General features: G+C 40.4%; 1 protein-coding gene across 9 annotated transcripts in view; it reads left to right on the top strand.

Annotated features, from left to right (window-relative positions):
* Positions 1 to 7,896, top strand: part of LOC139708513 (MAP/microtubule affinity-regulating kinase 3-like) — a 124,169-nt gene extending 116,273 nt beyond the window's left edge. For all 9 annotated transcript variants that reach the window (XM_071620493.1, XM_071620480.1, XM_071620466.1 and 6 more), the window contains 2 exons: positions 2,427 to 2,648; positions 3,404 to 7,896. In XM_071620493.1, the coding sequence (XP_071476594.1) occupies positions 2,427 to 2,648; positions 3,404 to 3,743 (562 nt within the window). In that variant the 3' untranslated portion in view covers positions 3,744 to 7,896. The remainder of the gene's footprint in view (positions 1 to 2,426; positions 2,649 to 3,403) is intronic.
* Positions 7,897 to 13,706: the final 5,810 nt, after the last annotated feature.

Genomic DNA, 13,706 nt, shown 5'->3' with positions numbered 1-13,706 from the left:
GCCTGTGTCGTGTTGTAAAAAGTTGTTCTCACATTTGTACGGTTCCAGTTGCAGACCACTGAAAACGTTTTGTGTCAGTTCACATTTGCTCATTGCTCATAGTGTAACTGTGGACCAAGATTTTTTTCCCCTTTTTTTATTTTTTTCTTTGCCTGGAGTTCATGTGTAGTCTCAGAAACCAGACTGACGGCTGCCATTTTGTTCTGTTGTGGTTGTTGTTGTTGTTGTATTGTGTAAGATTGATGTGTGCTTTTTCTTCTTCTTTTTTTTGTCTTGTATGTATTATTAATTCCAACATTGTTCCATGAGAGGAACCTTTACTAAAACCTGACAATAATAGTTGTGCTTCAACCACCAGAGAATTGGATTCAAAGATGAACTCAATATGAATTGTGGTTTGATAATAAATGCTCCGAGTTCAAGTAAAATACACACCATTCCATATTTTACTACAGTAGCAAACATTAAACAATCTTAAACTATGTGCCAAAGGAAACCATGTTACCTTGCACCCTGTATTGACTGGTTGAGTGGGTAATATTAATTTCACTGTAGTGAGTTTCCAATTCCAAATAGGACTTTTCTCATGACCACAGTGTGTACCATGCATGCATGGCATCCCAACAACATGGAATGATATCCCAGAGAAAACGATTCCAGACCCCCTTCCAGTATTTTGACACTATCATCAAACAATCACAAAAGGCAATGGCCGTATCCACATCTTCCATTTTGGTAATTTTAGTCTCTCGGAGAGAATCGAGGAAGGCCCTGTAAAAACATTTACCCGCCATGCAGTACGGGACCTCAAATATCAAAAATTTGCTGGAATAGATCATGAAACTGATGTCAGCCAGAAGTCGGTTAGCACACCCATGGACAGCACAAACATGCACAAAAATGCACACACACATGCACACAACACACACACACACACACACACACACACACACACACACACACACACACACACACACTAACACACACCTTTTGCAGCATTTTAGTTGCAACATGCACAAGTCTACCAGATAAAGACCTCCCAACCATTCTGAATTTGGAGGAAAGAATCTGAATTTTGACCATTCCCAACCCTTGTTTCAATGGGAGTTTCCTGTTTTTCTGGATAATTTTACTACACGCTCCAATGAGAACTGCTCTTTCTTTCCTACTTTTGTGCCAAATCATCCGCATTTTGTATTTAGAAAGGTTGCGAGGTCTGCATATATATGTTTCTTATCGGTTATAGAAACGAGATTATGGTGGATGCTTAACAATCGGGGAAAAGACAGCATATGACACCACCCCCACCCCCATCAACCCAGGTCATGCTTCTGACTCTTGATCCCTTTCATATAGCCAGGTGTTGTGTTCACTGTCTTAACCAAAGCCGAACATTTGTAGCCCGAGGATACTCTAACGTGTTGTGGTCATACTACAGTCGTTCTTGTGACACCCTATTAACGTGTGTGATTCTCCTTCCAAGTTTATACGCACTTCATTCTTCTTAAACACCGTGTGTCTCCTCAGTGAATCAGAGTGCATTCACCTTGCCTTCTTTGGGGTGAATGCACTTTCAGGCATTCCAGGTTTGTATTGTGTTTGTGTCATGTAAAATGCCTGAGCATTCATTCTCCAGCCCAGCAATCAATTCAGCCTGATCTTATACGTATTTTGTGATGGAAGTGTCATGTTTGTGTCATGTTTTACAACTTCACTTTTAATCCTTCTTGGTCTTTGTCTCTATTTCAACATGAGCAACAAACTTTATTTTCCCAGGATTTTTTCTTTTCTTTTTCACAACTGTTGCTGATATGAAGCCATCAGTGCCTTAATTAAGTGTGTATGGACTCAATATGAAAAGTCACTTTGTGAGACCACTAATTTCTGAAGTAAGAAAGAATCTGAGCGAAGATACTGCTGCAGTATAGTGCATAAGTTCAGACATGTTTGGAACAGTGTGATCGCGTGTTACTTTGCTCTACTTTATCTGGAATTGAAAGGGGAACCAGAAATAAGACACTTTTTTTTCCTTTATTTGTTTGTTTGTGACGTATCAGAAATTTCCAGTCATGGTTTTATTTTGTCTGTTTTTGTGGCAATAAGAAACACATGTTTCAAGCTCCCCCAAAAGACAAAATGTATTCTTGATTACCCCCAGAAATCGGAATGTTTACCAGCAATGTTTACCAGTAATGTCATCAGGCAACACGGGGCATAAAAGTTGTGCCAAGCAAACTATCTTAAAAAACTGAACAATATTGATGGGGAGGGGGGGGGGGGGGGGGGAAGATTATCAATGAGTAGGTGTTACAGAGAAGCTAGTGAAGAATCTAGTTAAGAAGTATTACATAAATTGATTTGATTAGCTCCTTTTTTAGATTCATTCTCACTCGTCTCTTGTTACCTTTCTCGCTCGTGCTTTGCAGTACTGCACCCTCCAAGCGACACCAGATCGGTGGGTCGCCCAGCACGAAGACCCAGCCAAGCCAGCTGGCCCGGGGGACGGCCAAGCGGAGCACCTTCCACGGCAGGCCAAACATGTTCAACGGGCCCACGGTGGCCCAGGGCAGCGCCCAGGACACGTCCACCATGGACCGGCGCCAGAACATCTCCCTCTTCAGCAAATTTGCTTCCAAGTTCAGTAGAAGGTCTCTCCCCCTCACTCCTCATCATATTTTGTCAACTCCCACACTACCATGAAACAGATGTTTTTGAATACTGTGTACAGCAAAATTTCCAGATATTAGGACAGAACACACTTGCAGTTTGATTGGTTTCGCGTGATTTGGTTTTATGTGTTTCGTAAAGCAACAAGACACAAAAGAAGCATTTGTTTTTTTAGTAAAGGTTAGAGGCACATGTAACTCACAAAATATTGACAACAAAATGCGGTAGTAATTCTGGAATTATTTTCCCTCTCCTATAGTCCCTGCTTTAGTGTGTTGTATGTCTGTAGAGAGTTGCGATTAAGTGCAAACAGAGCCAATTATGCCCATTAAACTTAAACTTCTCGATCTTTTGCCAGTCTGACCGCGCCTTGAGGGTGTGTTCTTGTTTTATGTTTTTTCATGCTGGCACAGAGTCAAATGACTGCATGGATACTTCTCTATTCATCTTTACATATCCATCTCTATTCTCTCCCTCCCTCTCTTTCTTCAGGGGTCCATCTCATGAAAGTCTTTTGACAGACATTTTGCTCATAAGACACACGAGAGACTCCATGAAATGGATTTAACATAGCTACATATGAGCAACTTAGGCCATTCTGAGATTTTTGTAAAGACTTTTATGGGATGACTTCATGAAATGGACCCCTGGTCACTTGTTGAGCCAAGTGACCCATCTGATGCTTTGCTGACCACACTCTAACGTCCATCTTGATTCTCTGTCTCCCTCTCTCTAGGTCACTTGTTGAGCGGGAACCACCCCTGGAGCTCTCCAAGCCCCGCTCGCTACGTTTCACGTTCAGCATGAAAACCACCAGCTCCAAGGAGCCGGACTCCATCATCGGCGAGATCCGCCGCGTGCTCGAGTCGAACAGTGTGGACTTTGAGCAGCGAGAGCGCTACCTACTGTTCTGCGTGCACGGCGACGGCCGGGGGGACAACCTGATCCAGTGGGAGATGGAGGTGTGCAAACTCCCGCGCCTCTCGCTCAACGGCGTGCGGTTCAAGCGGATATCGGGCACCTCCATGGCCTTCAAAAACATTGCCTCCAAGATCTCCAACGAACTGTGCTTGTGAAGTGAGGCCGGAACCATTCAGCAACATGACAGCTGCGACGAAATCGAAGTCAAACTGGGCTAGTAGTAGTTTGAGAACAAGTTCACATCTGCATCCGTTGAAGTCAGCAAACACCAAAAAAAAAAGAAATGAAAATATCAGCAGAAAATAAAGATGCAAGAAAACCATCACAAATTTTATCATACAAAAAAAAGGCATGTTAACACTGTTCATTTTCACAGCCACTCACAACCACCCCTTTAGTGTAGCAATGGAAGAAAGGATTGCACAGTACACCCAAAGACACTGGTATTTGATCTAAAAGCTTTCTTCTTCTTGGAAGTGTGAACCATCCTTTCACAACTAAAAAGAAGGAGGCCAAAAAACATAATGTATCAATCTTGTGCAATCTGTGTTGTTTTAAGTCATGGGTGTATTTTGGTAACACACTTGCTGTTTTTGCACCTCATTAGTTCTCACCCCATCCAGCGTGGCAGTTTGCCACGCTGACTCACTTTTTGTCCCACGTGCTGTACACTACTTGGGCGTGGGAGTATTGAAAAGAATAACCAGATGAAACAATGGATATCAAAAGACGGGATGTCAGGATGACTTGAAACGATGTGAACGAGGACTTCTGCAAGCTAGAAAACAGTGTGAGATAAAAAGCAACATCACTTGACCATTCTGGAAGAGCTCTCTGTGAGAGTGGAGACTTCTTCCACGCTGCGATCTCAGCTGATGCCATCTTCTTCTCTCCGTACCTCGGGAGGAGGGGTCAAGGTATCACATGACTTCACAGCCGACTCTTCTCACTGCCCTGCCGCAGCTGCATGTCAATTTTTATGTTCCACCATACGATGGAGGACTCCCAGCATGCCAGAGGTGCCTCCCACCAGCCTTTGGGCAGCTGTCTAAGCACAGCCGCTGGGTGGTCGCAGTCCAGCTTGGGGGCCGCGCCACAGTGGATTGCGACGAGTCCGTCCTCTTTCCAAGCGAGCTGATTGGTTCCACATAACTATGGCTGCTTCCGTGTTCCTTTGGAACAGTGAAGCGTCCTATTTTTAAACTGCCAAATGAAGGGGAAAGGCACATGTGGTGTTTTGGATTACACCACGTTGCGTGGTTGGGGTTGTACAAAGGCTATGGTTGCCAGTTATTAGCCAGCATAGTACAGAAGAAGGCATCTAGGGATTGGCGTCGTTTTTAATAACATGAATTCAATTGCTTTGTGAATTTAGAGACTAAGAGTGTTTCTGCATCATATTTTTGTGCCCTTCTCTTCTTCTGCCCTTTTTTTATGAACGTTTATTCAGAATTTTTTTTTATTGTCTTTTCAAAAGTGATGCAGGAATTCCATCTAATTAATGTGAATACCTGTAATTTGATTAGCAGATCCTGCAATGGTTAGCTGAGCTGAATAAACTCCCTGTGTTAGTTTTGATAGGCTGTTCTTTAACCAAGATGCTAGCTGTCGTGGAGTGTATTGCAAGGTGCGTTGGTGGTGTATTCCGCGGTTATCGGAAAACAAACCAAGACAAAGCAAGCTGTTGACACTCTGTATCATTTGTATTGGATAGTATAAGTATATCAGCCCATGCTGCCACTTGCAAGTGGATGATTTGTGTAGCAGATGGGTTTTGGCGTTAGTCTCCAGGTACGTGCCCACATTGCAGATGGATGATATGATCCAAACGTGTGTAATTGCTGTCTCATTTTCCATTATAGATAACTAATCTTGTGCCCACATGTGTGGCAAAAATTGTTGTGTAGGGCAATGGTGCAGACATCATCACCAGATCCAGAGATGTTCCCAAATTTTTGATACCCACCAAAATTGCCATGTGAACCTAAAAGAGAGAGGAAGAAGAAAAAAAAAGCAGGTAAATAGAGAAAGGGGAAAATATCAGATCTTTTATCACTGTCAAACTTTGCAATATTTTTACTATGATTAGTGAGAGGAGAGCCTCTTTGAAGGCATGATCACCATTCAAGGATTTCTTGCACACGAGTTCACCAAACAGACGGATTTTGTGTTGGAAGAGCATGATTATGTAGAGTCCCTATTTGGTTTTTACTAGCTAGGGAGACTGTTTGTGCTTTCTCTTACACACACACATACACCAAAGAAAAAAAAAGTTTTGCTTACTCTGAAAAATTCTTTTCAATTTGATTGAATGATTCAGACATACTTGAATAGCGCCATACTACTTGGTCCCTCTGACTTCAAAAGCATAGAGGTAAACTAGACATTTTGTCTTGTGGGCCAGCACGAGCAAGTTCACCTCTCGTGTTTACAACAATCCATGTACGGTCAGAAGACAATGTGTGTGGACTCAAAAAAGAAAAAGAAAAAAAGACCCAGAATATTCCTAGTTAGCAAAGACAAATAGATAGTTATTCCTCTGTGGTTACTGATCAGTCTTTATAAACGTTTTGATCTTGTTTTATTTTAAGTAACTCAAGCAGAACAGATTTCTTGTAAATGAAACCGGATGTATTGGTTCCTTGGAAATGTGGAAGCTATGTACGTACCGTAAGGATCTGCTCCGTCGTAGTACATCTGCAGATTGAGACCTTGTCGCTCCGACAAGGCTCCAAAAGTCAGCGGCACAAAGACGTGGGAGATGATTCCCGGAGCAGACAGCCCGTGCCACACCTGAATATTTGACAGCGTGAGGACAGCAGAGCGCCACCTACGACCCATCTTGCTTTCAGAAGTGGCGGATACCACCACTACATGTCCATGTGTAATTGTGATGCAGTTCGGTAGCCATGATCAACATACAGCACTTTTTTTTCTCTCTTTTTTTTTTTTAACAGAATGGGATGTTTAGTCTTTGCTGGTGTTGAAAATGCCTGTGTTCAGCCATTTACGATTTACACATAATACGAGAGGATTGAATTTAAGAAAAAAGAATGAACTTATCTGTATATAAACTGTAAAGTAGAAGAAAATAAAACAAAAATATGTGGAATATGTTCTTGTACAATATTACAGAAAAAAAAAGTCATTATGAAGATGGTAGAAACAAAGAAAAGGGTTGCACTGTACATGAGAAACAATTCCTAGAGTCGTTTTCTCTTTGTTTTGGTTCAGTAAACTGTCTTCATCTGGCACCTTGAATGTCTCTATTTTTGTTCTTTTTTTTTTCCATACACTTTCTTTCAGTTATGTGTGGCTTTGTTTAGTGCTCAAGGCTTACGACCTTCATTAGCTATGACTGTACTGCACTTGAAGGACTTGTCCTTGCCTTCCTGTTTTTAGGTGTTTTTTATTATTTTTTTTTTTCAGTTGTAGACGTCAGCTCCTTCCAAAAGAAGTGTGTCAATATTATGTCAGATTTATAATGCCTGTGAGTCTAAGCATCTTCCCGCTGCTAGGAATTGGACTCGTCCAAACCCAAGACTTTTTTTTCCCCATGTGGTTTCCTCTGCTCTGTTTCCGAGGACCCTGTGAGAAACGTGTTGAGACTCTCATCAACAAGATAGTGCAATTGATAACGCATGCCTTATGGTTTGTACAAGCTAGAGTCCTTGGCACATACCAATCTTCCCAAACACAAGTAGTGTTACTGAGGTAACGAAGTAAGCTTGAAGTCTTGTCCTGCCGGCCCACGGCTCACAGACAGTTCCCGAATTGTGTGTCCCGCCTCCTTCCACTGCAGTAGCTTTATTATACCATCAATAGTTCACAAGACAGCTCGATTCTATACGTGATTGGTATTTTGGAATTTGCTGCAGCATATAGCTGTGTAAACTTCACCCGTTCCTATTGTGTAGACTTCATTTTTATCTCGATGTTTAAGGTGTTGATAGTCGGCATTCCATGTCACAAAGAAGAAAAACTGCAAATTCTGTCACTGAGAGCCATCTTTCTTTCTTTTTTTTTACAATATTTTTGCTGTATTAAAGAAGGATCATGATATTAAACACATATGTATGCTACTTTGTACTTACCCTGTAATGGTTTGTTGTATTATTTGTTTGTTGTTGGTTTTTTCTCAAGACTATTTATGGCTACCAGGAATGAGATTGTCGGATTGCAGTACATTTGTATTTGTGAGGCCAGATTGAATTCCCTTGAAAGAAACCCAGACACCTCGCATTGTTCCAGTGAGAGTGTTCACCTACATGCTCCTATGTTCTGTTCAGGGCGGGTCCTGGGTCCTCTTCCTTCCCACCAACCCTCCCCCCCCCCCCCCCCCCCCCCCCCCCCATGACTCGTGCTTATCTTGCATCAGCAAGACTGGTTGCCTTCCTCTGCCACAGCTTTGATGCTGCTATTCCATGAATGGTAAAAAGCTGGAGGACTTTTGATATAATGTATTAGGTGAACCAGTGTACACATGAAGAGTTTAAAAGCAAAACCGATACATCCATTTTGCTCAAGTTGAGGTATTTGAGCTTGAAGCTGCTGCAAAACAAAACAAAACAAAACAAAACAAAAAATGATTGAAGTATATGTGATAATGTTATTATCTTCAAAAGCAATTCTTGTGATGTAACGAGTGCAGTATCATTGAAAAAATTTGATTTTTCTCTATTTGATGAAGACCTCACTTAGAAAAGAAAAAATAGTTGAAAATGGCATTTACAGTAGGACCTCGATTATCTGGCCATGTTGGGATCGTTGGGCGTCCAGATAATAGACTTGACCAGATTAGAGAGATGCAATGTATGCTCGAATACAGCATTTTCTAGCATGTCATGCTATAGGAGTATACACATCATGTTTCGTACTTCAGGAATCGATGTGGAAATAAATGGAAATATAAGTAAAATATCCCTTCATATACTGTTTGATTGATAGCGACCGACAATGAGGTCGATATTGCAACTTATGGAATTACTGCCACTGCATTGTACTGTAGCTACTGCTGTGCACTCGATGCCAGTGACAAGCGTGGCATCAGTCTCTAAAATCTTCTCACGAACTGACGTAAAATAACAGTCCGCTGCTAAGACTGGAATATGTCCCGTTGTGTAATCACACGATAATTGTTGAACGTGTGTTCATTTTGAGTGAGATATGGCACTGAAAATATGTGAAAACGTTTAAAAGAAAATGTCAGCGAGTTGACGTCCGGATAACAGAGAATCAGGATAATCGATGGCCGGATAATCGAGATCCTACTGTATCTGTTTTGCATTCAAACTCTTCATACATTATACACACACAATGAAAATGTGCCACAGGACTCTTGCACCAAATTTAATCCACTCATAATCATTAACTGATGTTTTTTTTTTTTCCATTGTCCATTTCTCTCAGAATTTTTTCAGGGTCACCCATAGTATCAAGCATGTAATGATTTGTTTTTCTCAAAACGAAGCAAAAAACAGTAAAACACATAAAAACACATGAAGTGTTTAAGCACTGTGCGAAACTTCTTCGTAGGTGCAGGTTGATATGAACAAAACTAGAATTTGGTCAAATCCTGACATCTTGGATATTGCAGTATTTGCTGATGATGTGGAGCAATAATATTTTGGAAGGGAATTTAGCAGTGGAGCAAGGGTAAATGTTTGAAAACTGTTTTTTTTTAATGATAGGGTGGAAACATTTATGAATTGTGTGGCATGAGATGAAATGTTCAGTATTTTGTCCACTGTTTACTTGACTCTGCTGGAGCAGGCACACTTGTACTGAGGATTGTGTGAGGTAAATATTCTTCTTTCATGTGGGGACCAAAGTGTATCAGAAGTTTTGAAATGAATTTAGAACATTTTCTGCTGAATACTTGTCGCAGTCTGGTATAAAGTGATCTGCAAGACCTACAGCTGTCATCTGCTCTACAACTACTGTTTTATTTTTTTTTTTGTGAAGTGTCTGATGGTGAGTCAAAGCCCAAGTAAAGTTTTAGTGAAACGACATAAAAAACAAGCAAAACAAAACAAATTACCAACATGCTGAAAAAATCACTATTTTTTATGTGTGATCTTGACATGAGGTATTGCAAACATTTTTGAGAGCTGTGTAAAGAAAACAAAAAGACTTTTATAACCAAGTGACCAATACTTTATTGAATTGCAGGAGAATATAAATGAAAAAAAATCCCTCAAACCTATGTTTATTCCAGTGGTACCTTGTAGCTAGGTCTTAGAATTTCTGTTTATTTTGATAGCCCACACTGTCAAGAACATAAGGAAATTTCCCCACTCTACTTTTTGTAATGACAAATTCTGTAAGTTTAATGTGAAAATGAAATATGTCAAAAACGATATTTCGGCTTTTGTACTTTTCCATGTAGTATTGATGTACAGACTGCGACTTGTGGTGTGACATTCTATATTATGTGCTACATATTTTCATGTGAACACTCCTGTAGAACAAGAAACTGGTTATCTAACTGTAGGAGATCCATTCTGTTGAATTTCAAGGAATATTCCGATGTTGTCTATATATCGTTCTGAGGAAACTGCAAAATGTTAATCGGAATCCAGAATTTTGGTTCTTGATTTTTTAAATAAGAATTCAAGAGCACACAACATCCCCGGGATTGGCATATACATGTTATAATATACATGTTATAGTATACTGTATATGCTGTTATTTTCGTGCCCAGGTATTTTCGCGAATGAGGAAGTCACAGACATTTTCGTGAGCTGTTGATTTCGCGTATTGACACCGACGCTATTATAAAATGCACTATTAACCTAGCACATGGTGACATTTTCGCATGTTGTTGAATTCGCGATCCAACTGTGATTCGCAGAAATTAAACCCTTGCGAAAATAACAGCTTATACAGTATATCCCTTTCTTGATGGTGAAAGCAAGAGATAGTTTTGTGTGATTTTTTTTTTTTTCATGTATAATACGGGCAATGCCATGTAACACTTTGTTCTAGGTGTGTGAACTGTTTAATAATCTCTTGTGTTGACCAGTGTGTTCTGGTCCGAGGTCTTTGTGTTCTTTCTGAATGACTGTAGAGGAGAACTCTTGAATTCACAGGAAGACACTGGGGAAGTTTGTGCTGTTGGTTGGGAAGCGTAGCAAGAAAAAAAAAAGGGCTTTGTATGTACCTATCCTGTCCAAATGCTGTCCCATCTCACTCTGCAATTAATGTGTTGCAGGAGTAGGACTGTGACATGATATATGTGTGCCCACAGTTGTGCACAGTATGCCCCGACTATTATGGCAGTTTTATGGTACCCCCACCCCTTGTTTGTTTGGGGGGGGGGATGTTTCATACTTTGATGGCTCTTTGATGGCCCCCAACAATTCACATTTCATCTTTTTTTTTTCCACCATGCATGTACATTTTATTTCACAATAAATGTTGCGTGTTGGGGTTTTTTTCCTTCTATTTTTGACACGGTGTAAAAAAGAAGAAAATAGCCACATCATGCCCATGTTTTGTGGTGTTGTACATGTGCATATTGTAGTGTCTGTAAAAGCATAATCAGTGTTACCTTCAAGGGAGTAATGTTATTGTTTACATTTGACATTTCCACTGTAGTGCTGTAGAGAAAAAATATTCCACTCGCTTGCCATGGAAATGTGCATCATAGTGGTACAAAACTGTGTAAGTCCCCTTGTTATTGGACTAAGCATGTTATCATGTTCTGATGGAAGGCAATTATTTTTTTTTCCTTGTTATTTTTTTTTGACAGAGACACAGATAACCTTTGTATCCTGGCTTCTTTTTTTCTGTCACTCTCTAGCCTTTATTTCTCCCTCTCTTTTTTTTTTTTAAAGTTGTATGTTACCCCCATCACCCACTGTACGTGGTCTAGCTGTAAAACTGGTCAAAGGTAGTAAGATCTATGTGGCAAACAACCTATTCTTTGGACATGGCTGTACAAAATGGCCGTGAGAGGAGATGGGAGGGGCAAGCAGTGTGAGATGGCCACGGACAAAAACTAGTACCAAAGTGGAAACATGTACATTTAAAATTTAAGGGAAAAAAGAGAAACTCTTGGTTTGTGTGTGTGTATGGCTCTCAACTTCCTTGAGGATCAGTCAGTGGACACCACAGACGGCATAATATGGGAATGAATCTTGTTGCTTGCATTTGCTGTTTACATGATGCGTGCAAGACAGGCAGGGTTGTTTGTTTGTATCGACAGTTTGTAGCTATATTGAACTTGCAGTCCTGCTGGCCACTTTGATAGCCGAGCCATGGACGTGGTTGGTGCAACGTCCGTGGGAAGCCATTCTGTTTCAAGTATTCCTCTCTCGGTGATCGTCTCGACTTTTCTTTTTTTTCTTCTCCGCTCGTGTCTGTGATTGCATTTTCATTTGTGTTGCCCAGTATTTAATTATTATTTACAACTTGAAAATGTGTTTATGTGTGTGTGTGTGCGCGAGTGTGTGTTTGCATGTGTTTATGGTTACCAAGAGAGGAACTTTGGAGTTACATTATAGTGTTAAAGTGGACTTTGTACAACACAGCATTTTTCTGTGCATGGATATTATCCCGACTATGGAGATAGTGAGATTACTGTCATTTAAAGGTGCACCACGTGTGATTTTTCGTCAAACTTTCCATTGGCTTCAAAACCTGTGCGAATACTTGAAATCGTTTGGCTTCGGTGGTGTTGTTGCTTTCTCACGATTGAGTCGGGTCGAGTCTGTACATTTCTGGTAGGAATATTGCACATACCTATGATATTAACAAATCGCTGCCAATTACTAGATAAGTCATTTGTACAATTTCTATTTATTGAGTTTATTTTTCTCCTCTTTTTTTCCATTGTTGTTTTGCAGGCAGTGTTTCTATCTTATTTTGTTTGTATCGGTAACTTATGGAGACGTGGTTGACTGAAGACATGTAGCAGTGCAAATCCCTCATTTTGTCCTCGTATGTAAAGGCCTAAAAATGATGACAATTAAAATGACAAAATTTGTCAAACAATGTACACTTGTTGTCTGGTGTCTTATCTAGTGTATCTTTAACTTTGTGGGTTTTGGGGTTTTTGTTATTCCACTGTGTTTAGAAAGAAAATGCAAGATACTGTCTAGTACCCACAAGGGACAATAATTAGAGGTACAATGGAGCCACGTTATAATGAGGTCGTAGGAACTGCAGGTTTTTCCTTGTTGTAACGAGTACCTCCTTGGAAACATGCTGAAAAGAAACAAGGGCCCCGTTTTATCAAAGGATATACATGTAATTGATTATAAATTTCCTTACCATACAGGCTGCCATAGACTTACCATAGAAATCAACTATACATGTACATTGTACATGTATAATCAAATATAACTCTTCATTAAACAGGGCCCAGATACATTTGATGGAAAGTACGGACTGCCAAACTCACATTATTTAAAGTGGTGCCTGGTTCTTGGCAAGCTCATTATTACGAGGTTTACCTCTACTATTGCAAATAACATATTGCATAAGTTAAAATATGGTGCTCTGAGTTTCGTAAAATAGAATTTATGCGAACATTTAGAGAGGAGTGGGACCATCTAGTATCCCAGTCATCTTTCAATATTTATTTTTAATCCCAGGCAAAACATGATGGAAAGGGCAACTTGAAAGCAAACAACAAACTTGTGAACATATCACGCAAGTCTAAGGATAGTGCCCCTGGTTCTAAAATGGGAATACAATGTCAATAAAGCCCTGTGAAAAGAGAGACCAGTTTGTGGCACAGTTATGTTTCATCCGTTTCATTCTCTGAAAAGCAGATATATTTGTGCTGAACAGCAGAGGGGCTAGTGTAAGTGAATAATGTTACAAATTCCGACGCTTGGAGCACACAATCATGACAGTGAGTTACGGACATGTAGAGTGTAGAGTATACAACCCTTTTTGCGGCAGGCTTTGTACAGGGTGCCCATTTGCGGCAAGGGCCATTTCATTCATTGATGAAAAGGCCCAATCGGGTGTCGCTTCCTATAACGCTTGGGAGTAACTCCTGCTTGTGTTCTAAAGTGAGATTAAGCACTTGTGATGTTCATTAGCTGTTTTATCTATGAATGAAAATGCCCCTGCCAGAAATAGGCACCCTGCCGCAAACAGGGTTG

The sequence above is a fragment of the Diadema antillarum genome, unplaced genomic scaffold (assembly GCF_040938485.1).
Source record: "Diadema antillarum isolate AM-2024a unplaced genomic scaffold, OU_Dant_1.0 scf00000036, whole genome shotgun sequence".
In the NCBI taxonomy this organism is placed as follows: Eukaryota; Metazoa; Echinodermata; class Echinoidea; order Diadematoida; family Diadematidae; genus Diadema; species Diadema antillarum.
The sequence above is the reverse complement of the archived record's forward strand: the minus strand, read 5'-3'. Positions and strand labels throughout refer to the sequence as shown.